This window comes from Fukomys damarensis, unplaced genomic scaffold (assembly GCF_012274545.1).
Source record: "Fukomys damarensis isolate Sample0158 unplaced genomic scaffold, DMR_v1.0_HiC HiC_scaffold_9, whole genome shotgun sequence".
Taxonomy (NCBI): Eukaryota; Metazoa; Chordata; class Mammalia; order Rodentia; family Bathyergidae; genus Fukomys; species Fukomys damarensis.
The window spans coordinates 42,525,303-42,539,287 of NW_022900921.1; the positions used below are offsets into that span (position 1 = coordinate 42,525,303).

General features: G+C 40.9%; 1 protein-coding gene across 1 annotated transcript in view; it reads right to left on the bottom strand.

Annotated features, from left to right (window-relative positions):
• Positions 1–13,985, bottom strand: part of Mgat4a (alpha-1,3-mannosyl-glycoprotein 4-beta-N-acetylglucosaminyltransferase A) — a 109,511-nt gene that overhangs the window by 19,390 nt on the left and 76,136 nt on the right. The window contains exons 8-10 of the mRNA XM_010643224.3: positions 13,121–13,196; positions 3,493–3,607; positions 1,880–2,010 (exon numbers count right to left, since the gene is read on the bottom strand). Of these exons, the coding sequence (XP_010641526.1) occupies positions 1,880–2,010; positions 3,493–3,607; positions 13,121–13,196 (322 nt within the window). The remainder of the gene's footprint in view (positions 1–1,879; positions 2,011–3,492; positions 3,608–13,120; positions 13,197–13,985) is intronic.

The following is a 13,985-nucleotide window of genomic DNA, read 5'->3' on the forward strand; positions in this document are numbered from 1 at the left end:
AGAGGCAGAATTAGACTTTCACATTCAGTGATTACTTAGGACTGTCCTAGGTACTCAATCACGGAGTTTTTTATCCATAATAAAGCAATTAGCATAGAAACAAAAAGATATTTTCCCTTTAGAAGACTTAAAATCACTGGGTACTAAAATGCCTAATTCTTAAGGGATTATATGTCATCCGTATTTAACAATGCTAATAACAACACAGACATGAAACACTGCATTTTATTTACACAAATAGGAGGAGGTGAGAGGAGGAGTAAAGGAACAGGGAAAGCGAAGAGGAAGATCAGCCTGAGGGGGACAGGAAAACTGGAAATGGAGAGAGGACCTACGAAGTGACAACACTGTCTGGGACCCAGCCCATCACTACAGAGGCAATGTGGCCTTCAGCAGGATGGCGCAATTTTGGGAGAAATGTGGATGACCTGAAGTGTTTCCCACACCACTGTCTAAGAGAGACTATTCAGTGTCTCTAAGGAATGATGGCCACATTCTCAAACGGCTTAGAGGAGGCAACTGAAGAATTGGGGGCCACAAAGAAACAGACTGAGGAAGAGTGAAGGAACACAGGACTGTCCAAAGGGTTGTGCCCTCAGGCCTATGGATGATTCTAAAAGTTTTTTGCTGTTTTAATTTTCACCATCAGCGTTTTGTACCACACAGGCTCATTTTACAGTCTTACCACATAATAGGTAAAATTACACAGGATGAATTATAGGCAAGTACAGGCAGCAGGAGACTAAATAAAGATGACTAAATTTTCTGTGTCCTACAATAAAAATTTCTGTAAGTCTACAAGAAAATACATGCGAGGGTTTAGATCTTAAAATTATTTGTTCAAATGAATTTACTAGGAAGTGTTTTGTTTTGTTTTGTTTTCCTGTACCAGAGATCAAACTCGGGTCCTTGCACTTGCGAAGCAGGCGCCAGAACACTGAGCTAAATCCCCGGCTGTTCAAATCAATTTATATGGTCAAGTACTAATGTTTCCATTATGCATATATTCTATTTTGCTGTATTCCCCAATTAGCTTTAAGAATGTGTTGTCTGGGGTTTTGGGTGGTTGTTTTCAAACAGAGAATGCAGCGATAGCTCACAGACCAAGGGAGAATTTGAAATCTCACTGGCAGGTAGGACAATCATAGCATTCTAGGAAATATAATTCAGTCAGTCAATTACACAAATGCTTATTATTACAATGAATGATAATTTAACCCTATAAACATATGCTTAAATGTTTATTCATGACTATGTGTCAAAACTGAGAATCCTTAAGTATTTTCCTCCAAGAAGTACAATTCATATTGAACAAGGAAATATATCTAGTAACTTTACACTACAATTTCTTTGCAAATAATCTGCTGTCTGACTGACCAAGCAAAAATTATTCTCTTATTTACCTGCCAACTCTGCCTGAAGTTTCTTGAAAATAATACACAAGACAGACTTTGACTTGTTTGGGTATACAATGGTACTTCTATTTTATTTCCTATTTCTAGATGGGCTAGAGCCTAATATTTTCGCAAATATTTGCTAGAAACTGAAACCACCCCCCGTGGGACAGGGCTGCCATTTTCTACAGCCAACAGCAGCAGATCCCGAAGCCACAGAGGCTAGTGATACAGAGCAGCTACGTGGAGACAGACAGGGCGCAGGGCTGCAGCGGGCTGCCCGGCTTGCAGGGCCCTTTCCAGGCTGATGATGCCTCTGGACTGGGGCACCTGTGCAGCTTGGGAAGTCAACGAGCACCTGAGAAGCAAATGGAAAGCTATTTCCTCTCAGCTGCCTTGATGAAGCGCAAAAGGGGGCTCCCATAAGCCACTTTCATAGCCAGACAGAAGAGAGGCTCCCTGTGCCCCAGGAGGAATGGACTTACTGCATCTTTCTCGGGATTGCAGACTTTCACCCAGAGGATGTGGTCCAGGAGCCAGTCGATGGGCTTCTCCCTATAGAACATAAATATGAACTCCACAATCAGAGTGAGGTCCGGTGCCTGGAACATTTTACCTGGAAAGATATTCACAGTCAAGAGCTGCAATAATGAAGAAACCAGTCATCAGTGGCTTCAACAAGGGCAGTCAGTCCCTAATGCTCTAAAGGTTGTGCGCTCAGCCCTAAAACATCATGAGTAATGTCCGCACTTGTGTTATCTGCAGAGTCAGACCTGCTTAGCCACACACTCCCGCTCTGCACGGCAAGGCACAGGTGATGAAGGCTGCACACCGACACAAAGGGGTCTCCTGTGCAGCTGCTGGCTCAAGGGACTCACAGACCAAGTCAGATTTTTCTTGCATGTCTAAGATCCCTCCCACAAAAAAAAGAATGTGAGAGAAATATATAGATCCTCTCAATAAACACAAATGGACATATATATAAACCAATAAATGCAGAAACTCCTAAATTTGCCTTCATCAAAACTTCACAGGTAAAGCTGGGCATGGTGGCACACACCTGTAATCCAAGCACTGGGGAAGCTGAGGCAGGAGGATCTCTGTGAGTTCGAGACCAGCCTGGGCTACAGAGTGAGTTCCAGGTCAGTCTCGACTACATAGTGAGACCCTGTCTCAAACCCCCCCCAAAAAAAAACTTCACAGGTAAAAATGTTTTTTAAATTTAAAAAATTATTTTTGTAGTACTGGGGATTGAAGCAAGGGCCTTCACACTGACCACTGACCTACATCCCCAGACCTTTTTATTTTTTATTTAGAGGGAAGGTCTCAATATAATGCCCAGGCAGGACTTGAACTTGGGATCCTCCTGCCTCAGCCTCCCAGAGTGCTGGGATTATAGGTGTGTGCTATACATCTGGTTTAAAATAAGCTTTGAGGTCAATAAGGTCAGTGGTTCAGCCTCTAATATTTCATTTTTGTTGTTGTTGTTTGCTTTTTTGAGGCAGGGCTTAACTATGTAGTACAAGATGGCCTTGAACTCAGTGATCCTGCCTCAGCCACCTAAGTGCTGAGATTTCAGTTGTGTGCCACCACACCCAGCAACATTTTTTAAAGTAACACAGGAGTAACACTGAGTGTTTTTTTAACTTGTAAATCTGTCAGCTCTTTTCCACTGGCTAATTTAGGAACATCAGCCCAAAAAGAGATTTTAAAAGAAGCACCTCAAATAGTTAATTAAAGAAGTGGATAAAAAATCATAGAATCATAGAATCACAATCATAGAATGTGAGGTTCAGGCCCTGCCTGAGAATAATGGGAATTCATATGAGAAACCTTTCTTCTGTATTTTTCTTAAATGTATCCCCACCCTGGGTAATGCAGGACCAGCAGGGGTCAGAAGAAACCAGGCCTTTCTCCAGGCCAGGCGGGCCCTGGATGTCTCCAGAGTAAACGGCTCACCTCAGCTAAGTGCAATTTTCTCAAGAACTGTCCATTTCCACAGGAAAAAATACCACTTTGTGGCCACAAAAAGCAAATGGTTTAAGATTCTGAATGTCAGTTATTTTCGAAAAGTGGATAGATATGGAGCTTTTCTTACCAATGAAGCCCAGCTGGGAAAACTCCAGAATCATCCATTCCTCAGAAGAAAGTTGAAGTGCAAAATTTTTGATAGTATTAAAATAATTCTGCTTGACGATGATATCATCTTCAAGCTAGAAAAAAATTGAACGATCATATCAAAAACAGGAGGAAAGATAGTACCTTTAATGAGAAGCTTAAGCACTTTCATAAGGAAGATGAAGAAAACAATGAAAATAAAAAAATAAAGGTTATCAACAGGAAATAGGGAAAATAAAAGCTATGCTTCCCCTTGCTGTGGGAAATAAAAGAATTCCATGAATTACGCCTTTTTTGGTCCTTTTATAGTATTCAACATAATTTTACATTTGTCTCCTTTCTAAAGGAAATAATCTTTGTGGATTTTTAAAAATGTTTTTTTTTTTTTTTTTTTTTTTAACACACTACCTATAGCTAGTCACAGAGACCTAAAGCAAGCACAGCGGCTCCTCCTCCATCCCAACACTAGAAAAGCCAGGTGTGGCCAATACAAAGCCTTCCACATCCTCCACACTGCATGGGGGATACACAAGGTATGAGGTGCCCATGGCACACTCCACGTTGGAGAGGGTTGTTTGATCCCTTGCAGTGCTGGCCACTGACCCCAGGGCCTCGTACATGTCAGGCAAATGCTCCTGTATCCCCCTCACATTTTTAGAAAAAGGGTTTACGCTATGAAACTGGCTCTTTCCTCTTAATATAGCAGGTTAAAAATCCATCCTAGGCATGTTCAACCCATGCTGTGGCCCAGTACTGGGGGAGAGAGCTCCTCATTTTTTTTTGAGTGGAGAGGAATTGTCTTGGGCCACATACACAATATGTAAAATAGTTAATGCACATGAAAAAATTCCTTTTAAAATATTTGTATTATAACATTTTTAAAATGAGGGCAGCCCAGCCTGTTGGCACACATCCATAATCCCAGCACTCTGGGAGGCTGAGGCAGGAAGATAAAAAATTCAATTCCAACCTGGGCAATTCTGAGATGCTGCTCATTGCAGGCTGTGGGTCCAGTTCCTAGCAGTGAAAAACAAAACAACAAAACCAAAACCATGTCTGCAGGCTGGATATGCCAATATGACAACAGATGCATGATGCCAGGGTACAGCCAGTGCCCTCAGATCTCCTGCTCATGGGAGATGGTCAGGTACATGTTGGTTCCTATACCTGCCCGTGACAGTCTCAAACGTTCCCTCTGCCATTTTAACAGGCTCCTACAAAATACCCAGGAAGCCTGGCAATTCGCCCGGTGTCAGCTAACTGTGTACTATGCCAGTGCCCTGTGCCATCTGTGCTTGGCTTTTCTTCTAGGCCACCAGGGAGGGGACAAGTCAGGGTCCTGGACAGGCAGAGGCTCCTCCCCAGAGGCCCCTCTGTTCTCATTTTAAAGCCATAAGAGCCTTTTAATGTTTTTCTTGTCTTAATTTCACTCTATCACTTCTCATTACCTAGGTAATTTTTCTTTGCATTTGATTATTCACCTTTTTCATTTTTAGTGGTACATTTTAGGGATACAGTCCAGTTACATTCATTATTGGGATCTTGTACCTTTACATGACAGGTCTTGGTTCTCATTTTTTCCCCTTGTCCCTCCCTCCCTTCCCCCCCTCCTCCCCTCCCCATTTACAAACACTTTATTTCCATTTTCTCATTTTCTCATATTTTTTTCTTTTCCCTAATCTTCCTATTTCACATTGTTAATTATCTCATTAGGATCTTGAGTACTATTATAGTTTTTCACACCAGAGAAACTATTCGGTATTTACACGTGTGACTTATTTCACTTAGGAGTCTATCCTCAAAATGTATCCATTTTCCTATGAATTTAGATTATTCACCTATTAAACTCCCATAGCTTTCCTCCTCCTGCCTGGGAAGCGGCAGCAGTAGCCGCCGCCTTCGGAAGGACACGCTGATAGTCTTGCCTACCACTCAGAGTCAGGATGCCTCGGGCTTGGCCTACAGGTGGGGCCATCGTCACAGGAAAAGACTTGCCACAGGCCCGGACCTTGGGGAAGGTGGGAGTCAGGGGATGAGGCACAGGGCCACACAGCAGTTACCTTGCTTTCTGAGGAAGCTGCCCCACGTACACTGGAGGACCAGGTCGGAAGGGAGATGACCCATCCCCACACCAGCAAAGGGTGAGTCCACTCAGAATGCAGTGCGCCTACTTACACACATGTAAAGTCACACATGGTGGATTAAATTAGAAAAACTGCTTGTTCCACTTTCTTGTCTCATTAGTATCACTTTGTGTTTACCCGGGGAACACTCTCCAGCATAACTGTGGGACGGTGTCCCTGCTGGGAAACAGTTCACTGCAGTTGTCCAAAAGCCACCAGGTAGAGCTCTACAGAACCACACGGCCCTTCCCAGCCACAGCCAGACACTCCTTGCTTCCCTAGCTTCCGGACCCTTTGGTGACTGGGGGCTGCGGTCCATCTCCACAACAGTCATTTTAAGAATGCCGCAGAAGTGGAATCGTGGTAGCACATAAGCCTGTGAAGTTGGCTTCTAAACTGAGAATACTCCCTTTGAGATTAGGTGTTGTACACTGAGTTTCTTTTTTCCTTTTTTTTTAAGGGGCTTTTTTTTCTTCTTTGGTACTGAGCATCGAACCCAGGGCCTCACTCTTGCTGAGCAGGCACTGCACTGCTGAGCTACACCCGTGGCCCTGTACATTGAATTTCTTTCCTGTGGCTGTTCGGTGCTCCACAGTGTGGATGGGCCACCGTGTAACGAGTCCCCTGCCAAGGCACATCTGGGAGGCTCAAGGTACAGGCTGTGGACACCCACATGCAGGTGCTCAGCGAACCTAATCCTTCTCTGACACAGTGTTTGGTCACAGCAGGGGCCATGCTGCAGAATCTGACATGGCCCCCTACTATCGACTGCTCATTTGCAGAGGGGAACTAAAAAGCAAGACACAGATAACTGTGTCTGAAACACGCAAATGCCCCATATGTGTATTTGCTTAAGTTTTTTCAAAGTGTAAGGAAACACTAAAAATAAACAGGGGTTATCCATGGAGGAGGGAGGAAACAGGATGAGTGGACGAGGGATAAAAGTGAGATTTCTGTAAAGGCATCTTTTGGAATGTTTATGTAATTAAAAAGGAAAAAAATAAGACCTAAAAATGGCATGCAAATGGAAACAAAGGCACTCAGTCTGGTACAGGGCTGGTGTCTCAGTCACAAAGGAGAGAGCGCCACTCAGCAGCCTTCACACACGGGTACTCTGATCATATGAGTAAATCCATATCGGGATCCACTTGATAGGGAGAAGCAGAGTGTGTTTAGCCTGCACTCAGTAGTTGTCTTGTAAGAGGGATTGCTACTGACACTTGATCCAGTGCGAGGTACACTACAGGATAAAACAAGTGTATTATCAGAATTGTGTTACTAAAAACCAAGATTTTCAGTGTAAGAAAAAGCCATGCAAGTGTAAATTCAAAACCCCTATAAATCTTGCATCTAAATTATAAATACCAATAGAAATTTCTGGAGTTTTTTTCTCTAAAAAACAAAATACTTCTTTCCTTGCTGAAAGTCCTGGAGGTGAAGACAACATGACAAAAACGAGCATCTCAGGTAGCCGGTGATGTCCCTACATACCACCCAGCTCTGAGAGGGGCAGGCTCCTGAGACAAGTGACAGGTTCCAGATCTGGGACAGGACAGGTGCATGACTCCCATACCAGTCAGCAAAGAAGTGATCAACAAGTAGGATATACACAGAAAGAATGCAAGAGTCAAGGTGAAGAGGTAACACTGGATCACAATGTACCAATGTGGGCCTCGGTAAGATAACAACAGAATGGATTGACACACAAATCAAATATACTTATGAAGTTCAGCCAGACATGGCGATGCACACCTGTAATCCCAGCACACTGGAGGCTGAAGCAGGAGGATCACCACGAGTTTGAGACCAGCGTGGGCTACACAGTGGGTTCAAGGCTAGCCTGAATTACACAGTGAGACCCCATTTGAAAACAAACAAACCCCCATGAATTTATATGGATATCTTTAAAATGGCTACCACTGGAGACTACCAGGGTACCAGCTTTAAAAATTCATAAAGAGAAAGAAGCATTTATTTTGCCTTTCCTTATGAATGATTTTTCAAGGTAAGCAAATAGTTAAGGAAGGGAAATTCTTTAAAGAAGAACTCAGCTTCAAAGAGCATTTGAGGTTAGGCAACTAGAAAATTACCACTTGGAAACCTCTAATAAAATAACTGATCCAGAGAAAAATCATCAGTGAGTGCTGAAACCCTAAGATGGCTCCCTGGGAGGGAGAGACGGGCTGGCCTAGTGAGCCACTGCTCATCTGGAGCCACCTCACATATGTGCCATACCCACAGCCACACTCCCCAGCAGTGCCTGGATCATCTAAAAGTTGCCAGAAGACACTGTCTTCATTCCAAGTCATTGGCAATAGGCCCCTTTATAAATCTGCATGACTCTGTCAGTAGAAACTTCACTACAAGGCACAGGCATGACACTAGGAAAAAGAAAAGGCACTTTGGGCCTTCCTTTAGGTTTGTGTTCTGGTTGCCCTAAATTAACCCTGGACTCTACTGCGTTTTTCAAAGCACCCTTTCAAAGTCTTGGGTACGACTCATCTCCCACAATTCAGTGGTGAAGCCACATCCCTAGGGACAGCAGTGAAGTCTGGGTTACATTCCTGTGTTTCCACACACCTCGCTCTAGTCTTCTCCAGACTTTCCCAAGTGACTTCTTTCCTTTATAAACATTCAAAACTAGCATAATTTGAGGTCTTTTAAAGGCTACATGTTTTCCCACTAAAACTTTATAGCTCACAAGAAACTCATCAACAAAATTGTACATAATGTAAGATTATTAAGACAAATATAAAGCAATCCCCACTTAGGCACAATTTTTGGGCAAAAAAAAAGTTTTAAGAATGTTTATTGAATTTATCTTTGAAACATCAGAAACTGTAAGAAACAATTAAAATAACCAGCAATAAAGTAACTCTACTATCTGAACAATGATTAAAATTATACCAACCTATATTTACCAGCATTTAATGAGATTGCCAATGTTAAGTGACAACAAAACAGGCTATCAGTCCCTAGAGTAGGGTTATTTTACACATGATGGAAGAGAAAAACCCCAGACCCATCTTTTTCCACAGAGTAGGGATTAAATATCTGCACGCTAAAAAACCAGAGTTCCTCCCAGGGACATGGTATGCTGTGACTGGCGAGAAACACCTAATGCCTGACTTCTCCCTGGCGAGAGAAAGGAATAGACACACATCCAATGGCTTTGACTTTCTGGGATGCATCCTGAAGGACTGGCTTCTGTCGCGTCTAAATCAAAGCAGAGACACCAGCAGAGCACGGAGCTGGGGCCAAGAACATGAAGCATCAATTAGCACCAGAGGGTGCAGTACCACAGATATACACTAGGGGAGCACCAGCATTATTGCTTACTACAACTCAGAGGCCACTGTACTGCAGACTGATAGCAGGGGGAGCACTGTGGTAGAAGTTAGTAAACCTCAGATTACACCCCACAAGTCTAGAGAGAGAACTAGGCCAAAAACAAAACAAAAACTGCAGAGGATGCCAGGATCTCCCTAGGATGAATGGAAGAAGTCCTTCCAGTACACCAGGCTACAAAGACTAGTAGAGGCAGCCGACTTCAAATACCAAAATCCCAACAAAGACAAAAGAAATAAAAATATGGTATATCCAAAGGAACATATTAAATCTCCAGAGTCTAACTCCCTAAAATTGGATATATAATTACTAAAGAATTCAAAATACCTGCCATAAGACTTAAGTGAATTAAGAGCACAAAAAAGTGAACAAAATCAGGAAAATGATACATGAATAAAGTGAGAATAATAAGAAAGAGATTAAAAATATGAAGAATCACAAAAACTAGAACCAAAGAATACAAAACCCAAATGGAAACTAGAGGGACTTGAACAGCAGGTCTGGCCAGGCAGAAGAAAGAATCAGCAAACAGAAAGACAGAACTTTCAAAATTAATGATGCAGCTGAAAAAAATAAAGACAGCCTAAGGAAACTACAGGTACCATAAAGCAAAATAACATATGTACTATCAACTTCAAGAAGACAAAACAATCTATTTAAAGAAATAAAGCTGAAAACTTCCCTCATTTAGAAAGAAAAATGGGACACACAAGTTCAAGAAGCTCAAATAATTCCATTATGATAAATCTAAAGAGATCTATATCAAGAAACTTGATAATCAAGCTGTCAACGTCTCAGACAAAGAAAAAAATCTAGAAACAGCAAAAGAAAAGGGACCCATCATATACAAGGGAGTTCCTATTAGACTATTGTAAGATTTCTCAGCAAAAACTTAATGGTATATTCAAAATACTAACCAAGACAACCTATTAATCAAGAATACTATGCCTGCCAAAGCTGTCATTCAAAAATAAAAGAGAAATTAAGACTTTGCTATAAAAACAAAAATTTAGTGAGTTCAATGTTACTACCTTATTCTCAGAGACCTACAACTTTAAGTGAAAGGAAAAGAACAAAAAAATCATACTAAAAACTCCCCCAAAACCCTCAAAATTTTGTTAGCTGTAAATATACAAATATAGAGCCCTGTAGTCAGGTAATACAGGTGTATAAACCACTTTTAAATCTGGTAAAGAATTTTTAAAACCAAAAGCATAAAAAAGAAAGCATAATCTATGTTTATGAATATAGAATATAAAAAGGTAACTGTCATTAATAACAAAAAGTGGGGACAAAGAAAGGTAAAAATGTAGAGAACTCTTACAGGATGAATTAAATTATCAATTTTAAATAGATATCAACATCACTTTAAGATACTTTATGTAACCACAATATTACCAACATCTACAGATTATACACAAAAGGAATCAAATGAGGATCAAAATATATCACTATTAAAAATCAACAAAACACAAAAGGCAAACAATATTTTTACAATTAACAAATTGATAAAACAATATTTGAACATATTTAATATTAAAATATCAACATTACCCAAAGTAATCTACATATTTAATGCAATTTCTACCAAAATTCCTATAGTTTCTAAACAATCATACAGAATCCCAAAGAACACAAAAAGTCAAACAATTCTAAAAAAATAAACAATAAAGTTGGAGGCCTCACACTTCCAACATACCACAGATCCATTCACTGTGGTGTTGGTATAAGGACAGATGCACAGACCAATCAGAGTAGGGAGCTTAGAAATAAACCATTGCAAATATTTTCCACAGGGATGCCAAAAATATACAATATAGAAAAATAGTCTCTTTAACAAATGATGCTGGGAAAACTGGATGGATATTCACATGCAAAAGAATGAAAGTAGATGCATACTTTACTCCATATACAAAAATTAACTGAAGTATACTAAAGATTTGAACCAATGAGATAAAATTATAAAACTTTTAGAAGAAAAGTTTCAGAATATCGGATTTGATGATGTCATAAATACAACAAAAGCAAAAATAAATAAGTTACATTAAACTTGGAAACTTTTGTACATCAAAGGAAATAATACAGTAAAAAGGCAATGTACAGAATTAGAGAAAATACAGCAACAAATCAAGTGAAAAATAGAGCCAGGCATGGGGTACATGCCTGTAATGTCAGCACTCTAGAAGGCTGAGGCGGGGGATCACAAATTTGAGCCCAGCCTGGGGAATTTAGTAACTCTGCAAGATCCTGTCTCAAAATAAATTTTTAAAAAATTCAAGTAGCTCAGTGAAAAGGCCTTGGGTTCAACAATCCCCAGTACTACAAGAAAAAGAAAGAAAAATGGGCAAAGCTCTTAAACATTTTTCCAAAGAAGATACACAAATGGCAAATTAAGTACATGAAATGATGTTCAACATCAATCACCATAAATGAGAATCAGAACCACAATGAGACGTCACACTAGACCCATTAGGAAGACCTCATTAAAAACTCCAACAACAAGTGTTGACAAGAAGGCCTGGAAAATGGAACATCTTTACATGGTTGGCAGGAGTGTAAAATGACAACTGCTGTGAAAAACAGTATGAAGACTCCTCAAAAAATTAGAAATAGAACTATCTAATCCACAACTCCACATCTAAGTATCTATCGAAAAGAATGCCACACAGTGTGTCAGAAGGTATGTGTACCTCATGTTCATGACAACATTATTCACAACAGACAAGAGCTGGGAGCAACTACATGTCCATCAGTATACAAATTAACAAGTGTGGTATAAAAATGCAAGGGAATATTATGCTGCTTTTAAAAAGGGGAACCTGTCACATCCTACTACATAGATGAACCTTCAGGATATTATGACAAGCAAAATACACCAGTTATAAATGGACAAAAAATGTAGGTCTCCACTTATAATCTACTATCTAAAATAGTCAAAATCATAGAAACAAGATAGAGGATGGTAACTAAGGACACAGGAGAAGTAGTAGGAGGGAGAGTGAATGTTTAATAGGCACAGTGTTTCAATTTTGCAAAATGAAAACAGACCTGCGCTACAACAATGTAAATATATTTAACTGCACAATGTAAACAATGTACCTGTGGTACAACAATGTAAATATACTGAACTGCACACTGAAATAGTTAAGATGGTAAATTTAATGTATGTGATTTTTATAATAAAAAGGGTATTGTATTAAATGATTTACAAAGCATAACATGTAAATCATAAAGAACAACGCTGGCATGTGGGGTAAGCTGCAATAAACACAAACTCGTTGGTTCTGTGCTTCAGTGTCACAGGCTGACCTTGCTAAGGAAAGTTCTCTTCCTAATCTATACCCCAGCCTGAATTTCCCAACCCGCATCCTTCCTATGTGCCACAAGAAAGCATTCAGTTTCCATTCATTCTCTCCAGGGAAAGTGAAAACAAATTTCTAAAGCAACAACACAACTACACTTTCAAGTTCTTTACACAGTCCTTAAGTACAATGTATCTATTTATATATTGACTCAATGGTAATATTGGGCTATGCAAAAATAAAATGCTTTCCTGATTATGCAGATATTAAAATAAGGCCCTAAAAGGTGTTTGAAAACATGCCACCTAAATCTAGAGGATCATGTGTTTACATGCAAACGGAGACACTGTTACACATGCTACTGCTCTGCTCCTGACCATAGCCACCACAGACAGTGCCCACCCTGGGGATGTAGTGAACATCACTGGCTGCTTTGGTCTACATCCTGAATGTCCCCCAAAGCTTCTGTTTTACACACCTAGGCTTCTTTCTCTAGGGAGAAAAGAGCCTTTCCACAGAGGTCTTCAGGTCACTGAGGGCACGCCTGGAAGGCCACAGTGAGAGTCCAGCCCTCTCTTCTGTCCAGGCTTGGCATGAGGAGAGTAGCACTGTCCCTCCACAGGCTCACACCACAGTGTGTGGCCTTGCCACAGGCTAACCAGCAGAACAAGCGACGGAGGCCTCTGAGCCACCTTTCATCACCAGGAAGGTCCAGCTCTCTGAGCTGCAGATCTGAGAGTGGTTGTGTTCTCAAAGATTCCCCGTTTAGTGAAAATATACCCTTGACTAATAGTTTTCCTTTAGAAGTGTGAAGACACGAAAGGAGAGTGCTTACCTGAATGTAATACACACCCTTCTCCTGAGCATACATCATGAGAAAACAGTAATCGAGGTTCTGCTTTGTTCTCCATCTGAAAGGGTTTCCAAACACACACAGGTCAGAGACCAGTGCAACTGTGTACATAAGCTTAGCTGTAGAAACTCCAGTGTTTGACACACACACACACACACACACATACAGTGGCAAAGCAAATTCACTTTTCCCTAATGAAGCCTTTATCAAAAAGTACTCCTGAGAACACTAATCCTCAAGGCGGGCTGAGGAAAAGGAGTCTCACTCAGGTCAATCAAATTTGTGAAACACTGACAGCCGCCTCAGCTGAGAGACACGCTTGTGTTAGTGCATTAGAGGTGCTAAAACATCTAGCAGTGAGGCCCCTGGTGGAGAGAAAAAACGTAATCCAGTATTTTTCAAACTTATTTCAACGCAGGCCCTATTTGCAATAACAGCTTAATAATGTCTCACTGAACTAATGCTCTGAAAATTATACTTTGGGGGCGGGCATGGTGCTGCCTGGGCTGAGGCAGGAGTATCACAAGTCTGAGCTTAGCTTGGACAATTGAGTGACTCAGTGAGACACTGTCTCCAAGGGGTGGGGCATGTAGTTCAGTACAAAGGTCTTGGATGCAATCCTCAGTAATGTGGGGGAAAGAAAAGGGAGGGAAGAAAGGAGGAAGGAAAGAAAGAAAGAAAGAAGGGAAAGGAAAGGAGGGAAGGAAGAAAGCAAAGTAAGGAGTTAGGGAGGGAGAGAGACCAAATTATATTTGAGGGAACACTATTCTCGGGCCTAGGAATGTGTTCCATTTACAGCTAAAGATTAGTAAGTATGAATTAGATGCTGAAGAAAAATAGCAACATA